General features: G+C 40.1%; 1 protein-coding gene across 1 annotated transcript in view; it reads right to left on the bottom strand.

The window, feature by feature from the left end:
- The window catches only part of LOC134601882 (serine/threonine-protein kinase N2-like), a 28595-nt gene extending 20186 nt beyond the window's left edge, over positions 1–8409 (bottom strand). Inside the window, exons 1-6 of the mRNA XM_063446386.1 lie at positions 8355–8409; positions 7844–7989; positions 6549–6642; positions 5762–5852; positions 5181–5319; positions 3594–3648 (exon numbers count right to left, since the gene is read on the bottom strand). Of these exons, the coding sequence (XP_063302456.1) occupies positions 3594–3648; positions 5181–5319; positions 5762–5852; positions 6549–6642; positions 7844–7989; positions 8355–8409 (580 nt within the window). The remainder of the gene's footprint in view (positions 1–3593; positions 3649–5180; positions 5320–5761; positions 5853–6548; positions 6643–7843; positions 7990–8354) is intronic.
- Positions 8410–18436: the final 10027 nt, after the last annotated feature.

Below are 18436 nucleotides of genomic sequence, written 5' to 3'. Positions count from 1 at the left end.
CTCAGTAGGGCAGCTTTCTGTATGAAGTCCTCAGGAGAGGAACTGTTTCTTTTCAATCTGAGATACTGTCCCACTGGAATGCCTCTCTTGAGTGAAGTGGGGTGGTAGCTTTTCCAACTCAGCATATTATTAGTGGATGTGGGCTTGCGGTATAGGGTAGTATGAATCTGTAAACCCTCCGTAATGGTGAATGTGCAGTCCAGGAAATTTAATGAGGATGTACCTATCTCCATAGTTAGATGTAAGTTCAAGTCATTTATATTCAAAATTTTCACAAACTCAATAAAGAGCTCCTTTGTGCCTGTCCATATCATAAGGATATTGTCAATAAAACGCTTCCATAGAAAGACGTTCTCCATGAAATGTACCAGATGTTCAGCATGTACAATATGGTTCTCCCACCACCCGAGGTGCAGGTTAGCGTAGGATGGGGCACAAGGCATACCCATCGCTGTCCCCCGCACCTGGTGGTAGAACTGATTGTAGAACTGAAAGAGGAAAAAGTTATGTGTCAGTATAAATTGTAACAGGTCCAAAACAAATGTAGTGTGCCCTGCGTGTTGTGGACCTCTTGTTTCCAAAAAATGGCCCACATGTGCAATTCCATCCTGATGGGGTATTGAAGAATATAACGCCTCGACATCCAAACTACAGAGAATTGCTCCCTGTGGGACCTCTAGGGACCTGAGGCACTTAAGTGTGTCCTTAGTGTCTCTTAAATAGGACGGTAGCTTTTCTACATAAGGTCGTAGAATTTTATCTATGTACCTGCTCCCTTTACATATAAAATTGTTTGAACCTGATACAATCGGTCTGGCTGTTAATGTCTCGTATTGTTTGTGGACTTTCGGAAGACAGTAAAACGTTGAGATCACTGGGTTTTTAACGAAAATACTGTTGTATTCGTCTTTTGTGAGAACCCCTCGATCAAACGCCCTGTCCAATAGATTTTTATATTCCGACATAAACTTAGGTGCAGGATTGGACGCAAGTACTACGTATGTATTTACATCATTCAGTATACTTTCAGCAATTTGGACATAATGGGGTCTGTTCAGAATGACAATGTTACCCCCCTTGTCTGCCGGTTTGATAATAATATGCTAATTTTCTCTCAATTCACATAGTGCTTTCCATTCTTTTTTCGTAAGATTTTCCCTGGGTTTAACCATAAGGGTATCAACATTGAGGTTCTTAATCATGTTTGTGGTGGATTCAACAAACATGTCAATGTTTTTAAAGTCATGAAAAGTGAACTTACTCTTAGGGTGCAGATCTGTATATGGAAGGGGGGTAGCATTGTCATTGGATTCGAGAAGTGATACCAGATCCAGCAGGCACTGATATTCTTTTGTATCGAAGCCCAAATCTTTGGCCTTCTTCTCATCTCTCACTTTAAAAAACTTATGAAGGGCCAGTTTTCTCCCAAACAGATTTATATCTTTAACCCATTCAAATTTACAGAATGGAGGAGTTGGGACGAAAGACAGACCCTTCATAATTACTTGACTTTGTGTCATAGTGAGAGGAGTATCCGAGATATTGATTATACTGGTATCTTTCTCTAGTATCATCTGCGAGTCCTTCCCCTGTTGCGAGTTTGTCTGAACGGGCCCTGTGGTTCCCCCTCTCGGGGGAGCTGTCCTAAAAAAGTCACCCCTTTATTTTTTAGGATACTTTTATTCGTCTGTATAGTTTGAGGTACTGAGGTTTGTTCATTCTCAGTGTCAGAGGTGTCATATTCAGACGTAGTGCAGTAGTCGGAGTCTACCCTTGTGGTCTTTTTAAAATGTCTGTAGATTCTCCCTGATCTATAGTCGTCATTGTCCCTAACAAACTTTCTGTGTTTACGGACCTTGATGATACTCTGATACTTATTCAAGTTTTCTTGTAGTCGCTGTTCCTGAGTTTGGAACGAGGGATCTACTGTACATTTCTGAATGTCCTCTACCGCCACATTAACCTTCTCGTCAGTTTGCTTTAGTCTTTCTGATTCAAACTTCACCAAAATCTCCATGTATTTTTTGGAGCATGCATTGGATGCCTCATCCCATTCTTTTAACAGGGTGGGATCTTCCATCTGCATATTTGGTGTGGTTTGAATCCTTAGGCCTCTCGGAATCATAGATTTGCTTAAATAATTTTTTAATGATGTAACCTCCCATCCAATCCTGATTTGTTGTCTGCACAGGTTGGTCAATGTTCTAAATTTATAGTTAATATTGTCTTGTTCTGGTAATTGGATGTTATCTTTATCTGAAAAAACAGAATCTGCGTCTGCACACCATGTATTTGATTCTTTTAGCTGCGATAGAAAGTTTGCCATAGTTGGAGCAGTACGTTTATTACAATGAGTATATATTGAAACACTAATAGGTATTAAAACCTCTATACAATAGATAACTAAAACAGAAAAAAGGAACCTGTAGAACAGGAACAGTGTAGTGTGTCCTGAGAATATCCTACAATAGGGGGTAACCCTAAATATATGAACTGACAAAAAAGGAGAAAGGAGGGAACCCTAGGACAAAAAGTCCAGGGTACCCAAGTAGGATATCTCAGTGTGAACTGATACTGTTAAAAAGCCATAATTTTATTAATACATACTAGACATCAACAAAGAAAGAAAGAGTATAACTCCCACCTATGGGGACAGGAAAGAGGGTATTATACTAGGAAGGGACCCCAAACAGAAAAGGGAGACAGCCAAGGTATGTTGCTCATAACCAGAAGTACTGCTAAAGGTAATACAACCTAAAGTAGAAATGTCCTATATGGAGTTATAGAGCATAGAGAAAAAACCCTCAGGGGTTAACTGCCTTTAGAAGGTATATAAGCAACTTAGAGTCCCATAGGTCACCCAGTCCAAAGAGAAACAGGATAAGGTATATAGGTATATGTCAGTAAATCAGAAGTCTCTCTGCTGCACTTCTCTATGTAAGTCAGCTATGCTTTTAGACTGCATATCCCAGAATCACCTCCTAGTAATCCTTACTCTTACTAAGGTACCTAAGTGCAGGTCGGTCTCCTTCCTAGCTTACACTGAACACAATACCATTCCAACTAAGAATTCCCCATAGATACACACACCCCGATTAAAGTGTAAAAAAAATAAAGTGAAGTGAGTTAAAAACCCATCCTCTGCCTAACGCGTTTCTTTCTTTGTTGATGTCTAGTATGTATTAATAAAATTATGGCTTTTTAACAGTATCAGTTCCCACTGAGATATCCTACTTGGGTACCCTGGACTTTTTGTCCTAGGGTTCCCTCCTTTCTCCTTTTTTGTCAAATAATGGTGGCCACACAAAATATTGACACTTTGGGCCTAATTTGGACATTCCACTTAGGGGTTTACTTACTTTTGTTGCCAACGGTTTAGACATTAATGGCTGTGTGTTGAGTTATTTTGAGGGGACCGCAAATTTACACTGTTATACAGGCGGTACACTTACTACTTTACATTGTAGCAGAGTGTCATTTCTTCAGTGTTGTCACATGAAAAGATATAATAAAATATTTACAAAAAATGTGAGGGGTGTACTCACTTTTGTGAGATACTGTATATAGCAATCACACACCGCGTTTTAATGTACCTGGAAGTTGATCTACTTTCTGCTCAACAGCATCAGGTATCTGACGTCTGGCGCGCTGAAAAAGCAGAAACAAAATCAATTAGAAAACAAAAGGCACTTTGCAAGAAAAATGCTCAAACAAACCAAAAGCTTTCACAGTCTATCCCCTGGTTGCTGCCGCAGGGGTCAGTCATACGTTTTAAACTGCTAGAAACAAACTAAAATACAGGAAATGAGTCTACTTAAAGGAACACTCCAGGCACCATAACAACTTGTTTATAACTCCCCTAATCGGTTGGCCTTGCCGTGACAGGTGAGCTTACAGTTTATTGACCGTTAGAGTGATACTGAAATCATCATTATTGAAACGTACATAGGGATTTAGGATAGCACTCAGATAACTTTTTATTTGTTCTGTGTATTTGGGCTGATGAATGCTATAGCCACTGCTGCCGCCCAAGAGTAGTGGGAGTTTACGTTAAGGGTATAATTTTGTGTAGCATGCAATCATTTCATTGAAGTTGTTATGGTGCCTGGAGGCCCAGGCGCAGTCTTCCATATAAGTGTTAACCTGTTCTATCCAGTTTAACACTAAAGATGTGACTCAGGTCTCTGTCTGCTCAGCTCAGGTTAAAGCAGAAGTTGTGCGAGCAGTGAGAAGGGTCAGTGATTGGCTGAGAGAGTCAGCTGCCCATCGTTGGCTAATATCCTTTACTCATGATTGGCTGAGAGTGTTGGCTGACGCTCTAATCCAGCCACTGCCGGCTTTTCACTACTTGTACTAATGTTCCCGTATTAGTCCGAGCAGGAGAGGAGAGGGAGAGACGGTGCTTGGTGATACATCCTTAATGTCAGACATTCGACAGCGATTTAACAATTAAAACTTACTACACTACATTTGCATATATTTCTCTCTCTTTGTTTTCTATGAGAATATACCTGCCTTATTGCACTGACACTTTAAGTGATTTATGTCCCATTTATTAGCATTTTGCACAAGATTTGCGGCAAAGTCCCTTTTTATTTAAGTTACCATAATATTAAAAGTTCTGGAAAGTGACTGTTAGCCTTGATAAACCATTATAAGGTCTAATTTATTTACTAAACCCAGAGTTCATCAACTCAAACAATCAAGAAATAAAACATGTGGCTGCATTAACGTCAAACTCGAAGCAAACTAACCATTCTAGCTCGCTGTAGTGGTTATATTACCTGGAGTGTCCTTGCGCTATCCCTGGTTTAATATCAGACAATTTAGGCTCTTCCAAGTACCTGGATACCCCCCTCCTCAGCCACAATGATAGGAATTAACACTTCTGTATTATCAATGCCCATTATAGGAAGCCTGGATGGTATTGATTGGCTGAGAGCCCTGGGTTACCCCCCACCCATCACAGCGGTCCAGGTTGGATGGAATACACATTTATAGTGTTAAACTGTAAATTCCACATTATCATTATGGACAAGGGGGGCGTCTGGGTGACAGGTAGAGACCTATCATTTGTCAAAATGCTCCCAAATGGTTTAACAAACAAAAAGTGAGTTAATACCCACAGACTCATTGCACCATAACTACTTCAGAGAACATCCAGCAAGTTAGAGCTTTACCTGGGCCAGTATATTCTGGATCTTAACATAAGCTGAAATTTCATGCTGAATGCCATCTAAATATGTCTGACTAGGCGTCTCAAAGTCATGTTTCACATCCGGTAGGGTAATTGATTTCAAAGGTAAGATTGGAAAATCGCTATGAGAAGGAAGAAAAGAATCGTTTATCTGGTTGTCATATAATTATACTCATTATATCGTAGACAATATTGCTGCTATATACACAACATTATTTAATGGACACCCCAAGAATACTTCTCACTAGTGTTGCCGATTTCTATGTCTTTGCACCGTATAGAATTCTACATTCTGTGCTTCCTGTGTGACATCCAAAGCACTCGCCTGGCAGAATGCAGAATTCACAGGAGTCCTGCAAAGATAAGGAGATCTGGCGACACAAGCATGCAAGCTGTAGGCAGCCTTGTAAAATGTATCTGTGATTGATACGCATGCTAAGAAATCTATAGACAGCAGTAGACAAACATACGACAAACATATAGATAATCAGCAGGTGTGGTGGTGTAAACTGGGAACGGATTCAGCTCCTAACAACATTGATGAGAAAGATGTAAAGTGAATACCCAGCCGGCTCTGGCTCCTGTCTCTCCGTCACCAACAGCGAAGGGGCAGCAGTATTAATGTCCGTCTCCGGAGCTGGTAACGATGGTTGTTCTGTAAAGGTCGAGACATAACATAATGTAAGTATTGTGTATTATACACAGTGATCAATAATACTCCAATCATTTTCACCTCAGAGCAAATGGAGATAAAACAAAAACATTATATCCAAGCCTAGACTTTATGATACTTAATTTATAAAATATAAAATGTATTCGCACCTTCTAATTACTCCCTTTACCTCCCACTTCTAAGCGGAAATGTAAAGGCGATGTAATTGGAAGATACAGCTGTACATTTCTTCATAAAGCCTTGGAGTGTAGAGGTATATGGGATACATACAGATCTCCTTGTAAGATTGTTAAAACTTGCTGTAGTGGTTATGGTGCAAGTCCTGCCCTGGCACCCCATTATTAGAAGTCAATGCATTTTTATTCCCGGGGCAGCTCCCGGTTTTGGCTACCAGTGACGGAGAGCCGGACGCTCCTAAACAGGAACTTCTCTTAGCTCTCCTGATCTAAGCCCGGAGCAAGCCCTGCGGAGCCATTCTAATATAATTTGTCTCCTTACAAATTAGCCACCAAGGCATTCCTCATGGCCCAGAAACACAGCCAAAATCGAAAAGCAAATATCTCATGGCCCAGAAACATAGCCAAACTCTAAAAACTAAAACTCACAAAAATATAAAATACATTTTCATTGTTACCCATTAATATTCTTTCAAACTGCATACGAGGACTGAACGTTTACCTTTTATAAGAGACTGGATTCGACTGCGCAACCTGGCTATTTTTTTCTCACTGCGTTTAAGTTTTTTCTGGGCAGCGGCAATATGTTTGGCATTCTGTAACAGTAATAAGAATAGTCAGATAGCTGATTAAACTGTATGACGAAATATAGGATTAATTAACCTCAGTCTAGGAAATAAACTCTAACTACTTACAACCCAGGATACACGTGGACTCGGTGTGATTCTCATTGATCTCAAACAATGATTTTCACCCAGATAATAAACTATTATTATGTCAGTTCCAGGCATTCCTTTTACATAACATGCAGGGACAATAAATCCAGTTCACTTTGTTTCTCTTTCAGCATACGAGAGCTTTTATGGCTCAAAATACAGCAGCGGAATGCTTGCATCTGGGGTAACGGGCACTAGGCACACTACAGTGCTTCCTTGCAGGCAGACTAAGTTATAGACACGCATTATTGAAGTGAAAGCTTTAAAATTGAAAAAAAAAATCAATCTTAAAAAAAACATGCATTCTTTCTTTTTAGAATTTTGAAAAATGCTTTGTGGGAGATTAAGAAAAGCACTTGCCTTCAACTATTTAGCTGAGAGAGATGTCGGCAAACTTTTGGAATGAGAGAGATGTCGGCAAACTTTCTAGTTGGCAATTTGTATCAGCTCTCTTGATTTCAGGAACAAATATCAAGAGCAAACTTTTCGCTCAAAAGGACACTGTAGGCACTCAGACCACTTCAGCTCATCGAAGTGGTCTGGGTGCAATGTCCCCTGTCCCTTATCCCTACAGTTCTTAGAAACTGCAATAATTACCTTGCAGGGTTATCTCCCCCCCCCCTAGTGGTTTCTACCAGACAGCCACTAGAGGAACTTCTGAGTGCTTAGATGACTTTTGGCCATTTAATTGATGCTGTCCTCACATTCTGCATGAGGACTTCCAGCATTACCAGAATCCCCATAGGGAAATCTTAATACGAGAGCGGCCATTGCTGCGCATGTGCATTAGGTCTCCCCCGCCGGTCAATGTCGGCGAGAGAGGGGCGTGGACAGAGCCTGACCAAGCGCCAAAGGACATCGGCGCTGGATTCAGGAAAGTGACTGAAGCGCCGCGGTAGGGGGGGGGAGAGGGAGGGGGCCCGGTAGTATTCTATATTGCCAGGAAAACAGCTTTGTTTTCCTGGCACTATAGAATCCCTTTAAATTAGCTTGAATGGTGTCAGGGTATAAAAGGCATGTCCTGTAAAAATTAAAAAAGTATTCCTTCTTTTCAAACTCAATTTCAATGTACCAGACTTACTTTGGGAGGATCATTGGAATATGCGTTGATCATATTCTCTGCTCCATGCTTCACCTTCAGCTCAATATCCAGCTTTTTCTGCAAAGCACTCAGCTTTGCGTTCTCTGTCTGGGAGCTGGTGTCACCTTTAGGAGCATCTCGGATCTCTGGACATCCCGGGAAAAAGTAACAAGAAAAAAATACATTTGGAAATGTCAGCAGACAGTATCACTCAATAAATAAAGAGAGTTACATTAGAGTAGGTAATGCCGTTATAGATAACACAGTCCCAGAGAGCAGCTTTAAATCAAGGAGTATAAAAACACTGAAAGAAAAGATAAATACAGCGTAAACAACAAAAATCCCAGCTGCTAGAAGTCCCCCGTGCTTGATGACACCATAGGAAGACGCCATGTACATGCCTTCTAGTTTCAATAGATGTCAGTGAGATAGATCTACAGTAAATATTGTATCGACTCCAGTCTTTCATGGACATTCCTAGGAATACTCCAAGTATGGTTTAACTCCTTACCTGGGTCCCACCAGGCGCCTGTGACCACATCCCGGGTATTCAGTCTTCCCGACATCTGACGTCTTTTCCAGAAATCATGGGGAGAACATTTGTTATGTTTACACGAATGGCAACCACTAGCTCCAGCCATTTAAAAACATGACAGGAGAACGTAGCTCAAGAAACAGTTTGATTTTTACTGAATGAAACTACTGCCAAGTGCTGAACTATACTCACCTGCTGAGTTTATGGGATATGTTCAGCATTGTCATTATAAATAATGGGAACATTAAGGTTAGCTGAGATTACAGATGTATTTTGTATATATATATGGCGAACGACCTTCCCGAAAATATTAACTACGCGATCTAACGTGCCAGAAATGTCAAAATCGCATATTCTGTACATTGTCTTCAGGAAACCATCTAACAATAGAAATCTAAATGTTAAATGGTTCCACCAAGCACCATGAGCACTTCAGTGTTTTGTAGTTGTTATGGTGCCTGGAGTCTGCACTTACAGATATATTTAGATGATTGTCATTAGCCAGTCTGGAACGAGAGGTATGTGCTGGATAATGTGCATTCAGCTCAGTTGACGGCGCTCGGTTCTCTTGTTCTTTGGAGGTTTCACGTTCAGGTCTCATACAGGTTATAAAATACTAGAACTGGTTCAGTCTCCATGGAGATCGATAGATATACACTTACATATACACACAGCAATCACACACAGCGTTTAATGTACCTGGAAGATGATCTACTTTCTGCTCAACAGCATCAGGTATCTGACGTCTGGCGCGCCGAAAAGGCTGAAACAAAAACAATTAGAACACAAAAGGCACTTTGCAAAAAAAATGCTCAAACAAACCAAAAGCTTTTACCGTCTATTCCCTGGTTACAAACAAACTAAAATATGGGATATGAGTCTACTTAAAGGAACACGCCAGGCACCATAACAACTTGTTTATAACTCCCCTAATAGGTTGGCCTTGCCGTGACAGGTGAGCTTACAGTTTATTGACCGTTAGAGTGATACTAAAATCATTATTGAAACGTACATAGAGATTTAGGATAGCACTCAGATAACTTTTTATTTGTTTTATGTATTTGGGCTGATGAATGCTATAGCCACTGCTGCCGCCCAAGAGTAGTGGGAGTTTACATTAAGGGTATAATTTTGTGTAGCATGCAATCATTTCATTGAAGTTGTTATGGTGCCTGGAGGCCCAGGCGCAGTCTTACATATAAGTGTTAACCTGTTTTTGATCGGTTTAACACCAAAGATGTGTCTCCGGTCTCTGTCTCTTCCGCTCAGTAAGGATTGATGGCTGGAGTTAAGGACAGGGACGGAGGAGAATTATGTGAAGATAAGAAGGAGATCCCAATCCCAGATAACTCAGATACAATGAAAAATGTGTCTTGTGGAGCTAATATGTTTTGTGCAAATAGTGTACATACAATAAAGTGCAAATGTGTCAAAATGATATTAAATCCATTAAATCCAGTATTTCATTGTATAAGGATTTAACTTAATTAAAATAAGAATAAAATAAAAGATCTGCTTCCCCCCCCCCCCCCCCTCCAGTAATTCACATTAATAATCATAAACTGGGTCTCACTGTATTCTCCTTTTGGACCCAGCCATGAATTATATTAGATTTTGGGGTAATCAGCTCTCAGTTAATTATTAATATAATTGGAACCTTAAAGAAACCAAGTCATTTACTTACATTTCGAAAGCGCAAACGTGGAAAACACGAGAAAATGTTTCTATTTGCCATCATTAGCAACTTGATCACTACAACAGCTAAGCAGTGTCAACTGTCTGAGCAGTGTCTAGTGACTGCTGTAAGCTGTGACCATAAAGGGTGATGTCACATGATGTCACATCGAACAGTCACAAAGGATCACAGGCTCATCCAGCCAGATAGACAGACACACAGACACCCATATAATTTATAGTTTTATATTATTTTAACCCCTTCAGGACGGAGTCAATAGTGCACGTTCTGATCAAAACAAAACGTAAACAAAAACTGGAATTTGCGCTATATGACTGTTCAACCGTAATTCACCTCTTTCAGATTATATGCACCCACACTTATTATATATCATTTTGTTCAGGAGAAACAGGGCTTTAATTTACCATTAACTATTCATTAACTATTCATATATGGAATATAATTTATTATGAATAAAATAAAAAAAACTGTGAGAAATTTATTTTTTAAAAATGTGTAGTTCCACCTCACATTTTAGCTGTAAATGTCATAATACTGTTTTACTGCAACAAAATGCACATATTTGTAATCAGCGATGTCTCACGAGTACAACAGTACCCCCATTAACAGGTTTTATGGTGTTTTGGAAAGTTACAGGGTCAAATATAGAACGTTCCATTTTCAAATTGAAATTTGCCAGATTAGTAATGTTACCTTTGAGATGGTGTGGTAGCCCAGGAATGAGAATTACCTCCATAATGGCATACCATTTGAAAAAGTAGACAAGCCAAGGTATTGAAAGTGGGGTATGTTTAGTCTTTTTTAGTAGCCACTTAGTCACAAACACTGGCCAAAGTTAGCGTTCATATTTGTTTTTGTGTGAAAAAAGCAAAAAACGAATATTTGGCCAGTGTTTGTGACTAAGTGGCTACTAAGAAAGACTGGACATACCCCACTTGCAATACCTCGGGTTGTCTACTTTTGCAAATGGTATGCCATCATGGGGGTAATTCTCATTCCTGGGCTACCATACGCTCTCAAAGGCAACATAACCAATCTGGCAAATTTCAATGTGAAAAAAATGAAACGCAAGCCTTATATGTGACTCTCTAACTTTCCAAAACACCATAAAACCTGTACATGGGGGGTACTGTTATTCTCGGGAGACTTCACTAAACACATATATTAGTGTTTTAAAACAGTAAAACATATTACAACAATAATATAGTCCATAAAAGTGCCGTTCGTTTGTAAAAAATGCAAAAAACTTCACTTTTACTTAAAATATCATCGTTGTAATACAATTTACCAGTTTGAAACACTAATATTTGAGTTCAGCGAAGTCTCCCGAGTAAAACAGTACCCCCTATGTACAGGTTTTATGGTGTCGTGGAGAATTACAGGGTCAAATATAGTGCTTGCGAATTAAATTCTCTGCACTTTCTCCCTGTGTTGTCAGGCATGTCAATCAAATTTTAATTAATCAAATCACATAATTATGTTAAAAGATTACTTAAATATACATGTAGAATTTTAATATATATATATATATATATATGTATTTAAATTCTACGTGTATACTAATGTAATCTTTTATGTAATTATATGTATTTATCTTTTTTTTTATTTTATATATCGATAGATATATATAGAATGTCATTCTAAGTGTATTTTGTTACCAATATATATATATATTAATAACAAAATACAGTTAGAATGAAATTACATATGCATATATAATTTATATTAAATTTTGTTTCAATATTTTCTTTATTTATTTTATTATTTTATTTATTTATTATTTTAATTATACGTATATATAATATATATGTACATCTATTATATATATATATATAATATATATACATATTATATATATGTAACATCATTCTAAGTGTATTTTAATGCTAATATATATACTTATATTAGTATTAAAATACACTTTGTATGACGTTACATATATATAATATGTATATATATTATATATATATAATATATATATATATATACATATTATATATATAAAAAAATATTTTCAATGTATTTTTTAACATGTTTAATTTCTTTTTTTATACTTTCTTACCAGCAGGGGGACTGTCTGATATTTTAGACAGTCCCCCTGCTGGCAGATCCATAGCCAGCTATAGGGGGCCATGTGATCGCTCTTTGAGAGCGATCACATGGCCCCCGGGGGCCTCATTTGCTGTGGGAGGGCTGCCTAGGCTGTCAGGCAGCCCCCCAGAAGAGGATCGCGGCGGAGTTAAGTATAACTTACCTCCTGGGGCTCAAAGCCGTTACGGCGTTCCATGCCGCTGCAACGGCTTTAAAGCCCATTATAATGGGGACGGCATGGAACGCCGTAACGGCGTTAACGGGTTAATAAAAGATACATTTTATATATATATATATATATAAATATATATATTGAGCTGTTACAGTCTGTGTGTCTATCTATCTGTCTGTCTGAATATGTACACAGTGTAATATAACTACAGCTCCTTATACACACAGCGCAATATAACTACAGCTCCTTATACACACACAGAGCAATATAACTACAGCTCCTTATACACACACAGTGCGATATAACTACAGCTCCTTATACACACACAGCGCAATATAACTACAGCTCCTTATACACACACAGTGCAATATAACTACAGCTCCTTATACACACACAGAGCAATATAACTACAGCTCCTCATACACACACAGTGCAATATAACTACAGCTCCTTATACACACACAGTGCGATATAACTACAGCTCCTTATACACACACACAGAGTAATATAACTACAGCTCCTTATACACACACAGTGCAATATAACTACAGCTCCTTATATACACACAGCGCAATATAACTACAGCTCCTTATACACACACAGTGCAATATAACTACAGCTCCTTATACACACACAGTGCAATATAACTACAGCTCCTTATACACACACAGTGCAATATAACTACAGCTCCTTATACACACACATTGCAATATAACTACAGCTCCGTATACACACACAGTGCAATATAACTACAGCTCCTTATACACACACAGTGATACCGGAGAAACTGACGGAAGCAAAGCACAGAGAGATGGACACAGGTTTCTTCAGGAAGGAAGAGATTCTTTATTGGATCACCGATCGGGACTCAGAGGGACTAGCGTCACCAAAATACCACAAGTTCTGAGCCCCGGACAATAGTGCAGGCTCCTTATATAGGCACATAACTCCTCCCATATTAAGCTCCACCCGCACATTCTCTTGACCAATCAATACAAATAAGAATTAACTTCCTGCTTGACCGCATGGCTTGTCCAGCACAATGGAGGAGGGGAATACTACATCCTGTATTCTTGCACATGCTCCGTACACTACTGATCATATCTTGCCTCGTGCAACCAACTGATCGATACGTCAGCATTTGCACGTACACATGCCACGTGGTAATCTCGGCCTACTAAATTTATTTTTACCGAGATTCCACCACATTCCCCCCTTTGATGCCTCTTGATATTTCACAATTACTTGAGGCATCACTTAACCTTGGTTTGCATACACCGCAAGTTACCTTGAACCAGACCAGACTTATCTTATGATGTGAATCTTCAACACTCATCTTCCTGCATTGGTTCTCCCTGATCTAGAGCCTTATACTTATAAATTGCCATTATCTGTGCAGCAGCCTTCCTTTCTGCTATATTTTCTATCAGGCTTTGCACAGACCTAACTACTAAGGGTATAAGACACGGCAGGAGTAGACACAACATTAAAATCAGTAGGACTCCACCTACCACTGCCTTAAGCCCTCCAAACCACTCATACCAGCTACCAAACCAACTACTTGGATTATACCCTTTCCATACCTGAGTAGGCACATGCGCTAGTTTAACCATATGGCTAGTAATCTCAGCTATTGCTTGCCCTTCGTCATCTATTTGAAGACAGCAATTGCTCAGGTTAAACTTCCCACATACACCTCCCTCTACTGCCAAAAGGTAATCCAAGGCTAATCTATTTTGGTAAACTGCCGTCCTCATCCTGGTATTATGCTTCGCTAGAAGATTGAGCGCTTGTGATGTTTCGTTAGTAATAATCTCAACCACCGCCTGTAATCTTATAATACGGTTGAGCATATAAATAGGGGTTCTATAACCAAAGGTACCATCTTCTGCCCACGTGGCTGGCCCATAATAATCTATAATACCCTGGGGAGGCCATTCATCATCTTCCCAGGCGCCTATCTCTATGGGTCCCCTTTTCTTCCTATGATTCACATCATACACTTTAACACCTAAAGTCTCACCTGTTTCAATCGGTAACAAGAAGAAGGATGGTTTGAGCATACCCAACACACATGCCCCTTCCCAGTCCTGTGGCAACTCCAAATAGGCTTTCTTACCACAGATCCAGTACAAATTTGTTGGGGCTCTCCAGGTAGATGTGATGGATAAATCAAACCACACATCCTTTAAATTGGCGTATCTAGCAAACGGGTTAGATGGTTCTGAGACATTTGAAGCCGACCACCAAGTTGTATTCTTTGTATCATCATCATAAGCTTTTTGCCCTAGACAAGTTAATTCTCCTACAGAAGTGTTATACATTATTCCTTTCCTTGCTATGCAAACATAACCTATGATGGAGGTCTTTAATCTCCACTCAGATTTACCTCTAACACTCATATGATAATCGGCTTGTGTAGATATTAGTTGGTCAACTGCCTCAGAACCGGACATTACCTCCTTTGCTTCCCAAGGCCATTGGTCTCCCATGTTAGTACCTCCACACACATAGCAGTTGGTAACATTAAGACTACCGGCAATACTTTCAGCTAAATCAATGAACAGGTTTTTAGCATTATGGGGGATCTTATTATCTATACTCATCTCTTCATAAAAGGAATGGTATACTTGATGAGTTTGGGAGGATACCGTATCAGTCTCTATCCCTATAAACAATACTGTCCCAGGATCTAAACCCGTCCCGTATATTTGAAACCCAAATAAATTGCCATATTTGTCTAAGAACTTATCGGGGTTATTTATAAGTATATGGATGGGATTACATTCCATAGACTTACAATATGGGCTGGTAGGCAACTTAGTCACTATCATGTCTTTGTCTACTGTCTGTCCCCAAGTCGCCCACCCCACACAAGACCAATATGGGCACAAGTTATAGTCTTTATTTGGGCATCTAGGACTCACATATTTATTTTTACTACTGGGACAAATATATTTATCATTAGACCCATACGTCCTCTCCCATCTAAGATCCCCACATACATTCCACTTGATATTGCTTTACACGCATCAAATAGCAGAACACCCGAAGAATGTACGGATTCTAATATTGTCTTATTAATTAGGGTCCCCTGAGGATCTCCATTCCTGAGAGTCAACCAAATTGTACGGGGTTGATACTCTGGACTGAAGCACTTAGGTTCTCCTACTGCTAAATGGCACACACTATAGTCTATATTTAGGTATCTACATCTCGATACATCTCCTTTACACTCGTATTGTGAATGCCAAATTAGGGTTTGGGAAATATGGTTACCTGTTCTTGTAGTCTTAATGCATACCTCACAGCTAGGAGTGTCGGTACCTCTACCTTCCTGAATATAAAAATACACATAAATAAACACTATCATCAACACATCTTTCGCCGTCATCCTCAGTCTTCGTCCGTGCGAAGGCACCTCAGGTTCCAGGATGTAAGGGCTGCAGGGAATGGAGTTCTGCTCGTCTTCACAGGAGTCCCTTCGAGACTTTCCCTGGCTTATAAACTATACGTCGGTGGGCGGACAGGCTTTATTATGGCCTTCTCACTCACACACCAAATCCCAAAAATAATAAAATTTGTAATCCACAATAATTCCTCGTTACTCCGACTGAGTAGTGCGTTTTAACCGGATCTTGCAGGGATTCTCTGGATCTGCTGTAACTTGCCAAGAATCGACTGCTGCTGGTTTAACCCTGGAGTGATGTATCCACGGAGTCACTTCGGCTACTTTTATCGCAGAACTCTGGGGTCTATATGCCGTATGAAGCCTCCACTTTATACCAAGCATATGAGTCAGTTGTTGTAGGCACTGATGAACAAAAGCTGGACCATTGTCCGATCCTATAGAACAGGGTAGTCCATATCGGGGTATTATTTCTCGTAGCAGGAATCTCACAACTTCTCCTGCTTTCTCTGTACGAGTAGGACATGCTTCTACCCAGCCTGAATAGGTGCACACAATTACCAACAGGTAACGATGTCCACCCGATTTAGGCATCACTGTAAAGTCAATTTGTAAATCGGACATGGGGAGTCCCCCCATAAACTGGACTCCTGGTGGCTTTACTGGTCCTTGTCTTGCATTATTTTTAGCACACGTTACACATCTTCGTACAATGGCCTGAGTCAAGTTGGACAATCTTGGTATGTAGAAATGTTTCCTGAGAGATTCTTCTGTACTGTCTCTCCCAGAATGTGTCCCGTTGTGATAATTTTGGACAATTTCTACCGCTAGTGATGCTGGTATGACTATTCTTCCATCTTCTAGCTGATACCACTTGTTCTCCAAATACTTTCCTTGTTCAGTCATTAACCACTCCTCTTCTTGAGCTGTATAAACTGGAGTCCATTGGGACAGTGGAGTTGGTATAAGAGCAGCTATATGCCCCACATATTCCTGTCTTCCTGATTCAGCAGCACGCTTAGCTGCACTATCTGCCATCCGATTTCCTTTGGTTACATCACCATCTCCTCTCAGATGCGCTCGACAATGTATGATACCGACTTCTTTCGGCTCCCACACTGCTTCCAATAGTAGGATTTCAGCTGCGTACTTGATTTCTTTGCCTTCTGAATTCAGTAGTCCTCTTTCTTTATACAAAGCTCCGTGGGCATGAGTGGTTAAAAACGCATATTTGGAGTCCGTGTAGATGTTCACTCTTAAACCTTCAGCCAATTGTAACGCTCGTGTCAGTGCTATCAATTCTGCCTTTTGTGCTGATGTTCCTTTCGCCAGTGGCCGAGCTTCTATCACCTTGTCTATTGTTGTCACTGCATATCCTGCATAGCGGATCCCTTCTTTCACATAACTACTGCCGTCGGTATAATATTGAACATCGTGGTTCTGGATGGGAAAATCACGAAGATCTGGTCTACTTGAGAATACTTCATCCATTACTTCCAAACAATCATGTTGACTTTCAGTAGGTTGTGGCAAAAGGGTAGCTGGATTTAAGGTGTTTACAGTCTCTAAATGCACTCTTGGGTTTTCACACAACATTGCTTGATACTTGGTCATACGGCTGTTACTAAACCAATGATTTCCTTTGTAATCCAACAACGTCTATACTGCATGTGGGACTCGTACATAAAGTTCTTGACCCAGAGTGAGTTTATCGGCTTCAGCTACTAGCAGGGCGGCTGCAGCTACGGCTCTTAGACAAGGTGGAAGTCCGCTGGCCACTGCATCCAATTGCTTAGACATGTAGGCAACAGGTCTTTGCCATGATCCCAAGTACTGTGTCAATACTCCCACAGCCATTCTTCTTTGCTCATGTACATACAGGTAGAATGGTCGTGTGTGATCAGGTAGACCTAATGCTGGGGCACTCATCAAAGCCTTCTTCACATCTTCAAATGCCGTTTGCTGTTCTTGGGTCCATAAGAAGGGGTCGTGCTCTGTACCTTTGATAGCTGCGTACAGAGGTTTTGCCAGTATCGCGTAGCTGGGAATCCATATCCTACAGAAGCCTGCTGCCCCCAAGAATTCTCGCACTTGTCTTCTATTCTTGGGTATCGGTATTTGGCACACAGCTTCTTTTCTCTCTGGCCCCATAATTCTTTGACCTTCAGAGATATGGAATCCCAGATATTTGACAGTTGGCAAACACAACTGAGCCTTCTTTCTAGACACCTTGTATCCTGCCTTCCATAGAATGTGTAGTAGATCGTGCGTTGCTTGCTGACAGATTTCTTTGGTAACTGCTGCTATCAACAAGTCATCTACATACTGTAACAATACACACTCTCCTGGGATGGACTCGAAATCCAGTAGATCTTGACTTAGAGCTGAACCAAATAGGGTAGGTGAATTTTTAAACCCTTGGGGCAGTCTTGTCCAGGTCATTTGGCGTTTTGAGCCCGTTACAGCGTTCTCCCATTGGAAAGCGAAAATACATTGACTTTCTGCGGCAATTCGGAGGCAAAAGAAGGCATCTTTGAGGTCTAAGACTGTAAAGTAAGTAGCCCCGCCCGGAATTAAAGCAAGCAGGTTATATGGATTGGGTACAACTGGATGTATACTAACAACCGCATCATTGACTGCTCTCAAGTCCTGCACAGGTCGATACTCATCTGTACCGGGCTTTTGAACAG

Source organism: Pelobates fuscus, chromosome 3 (assembly GCF_036172605.1).
Source record: "Pelobates fuscus isolate aPelFus1 chromosome 3, aPelFus1.pri, whole genome shotgun sequence".
Classification (NCBI taxonomy): domain Eukaryota; kingdom Metazoa; phylum Chordata; class Amphibia; order Anura; family Pelobatidae; genus Pelobates; species Pelobates fuscus.
Note: the sequence above shows the minus strand (reverse complement) of the source record. Positions and strands in the feature narration are given on the sequence as shown.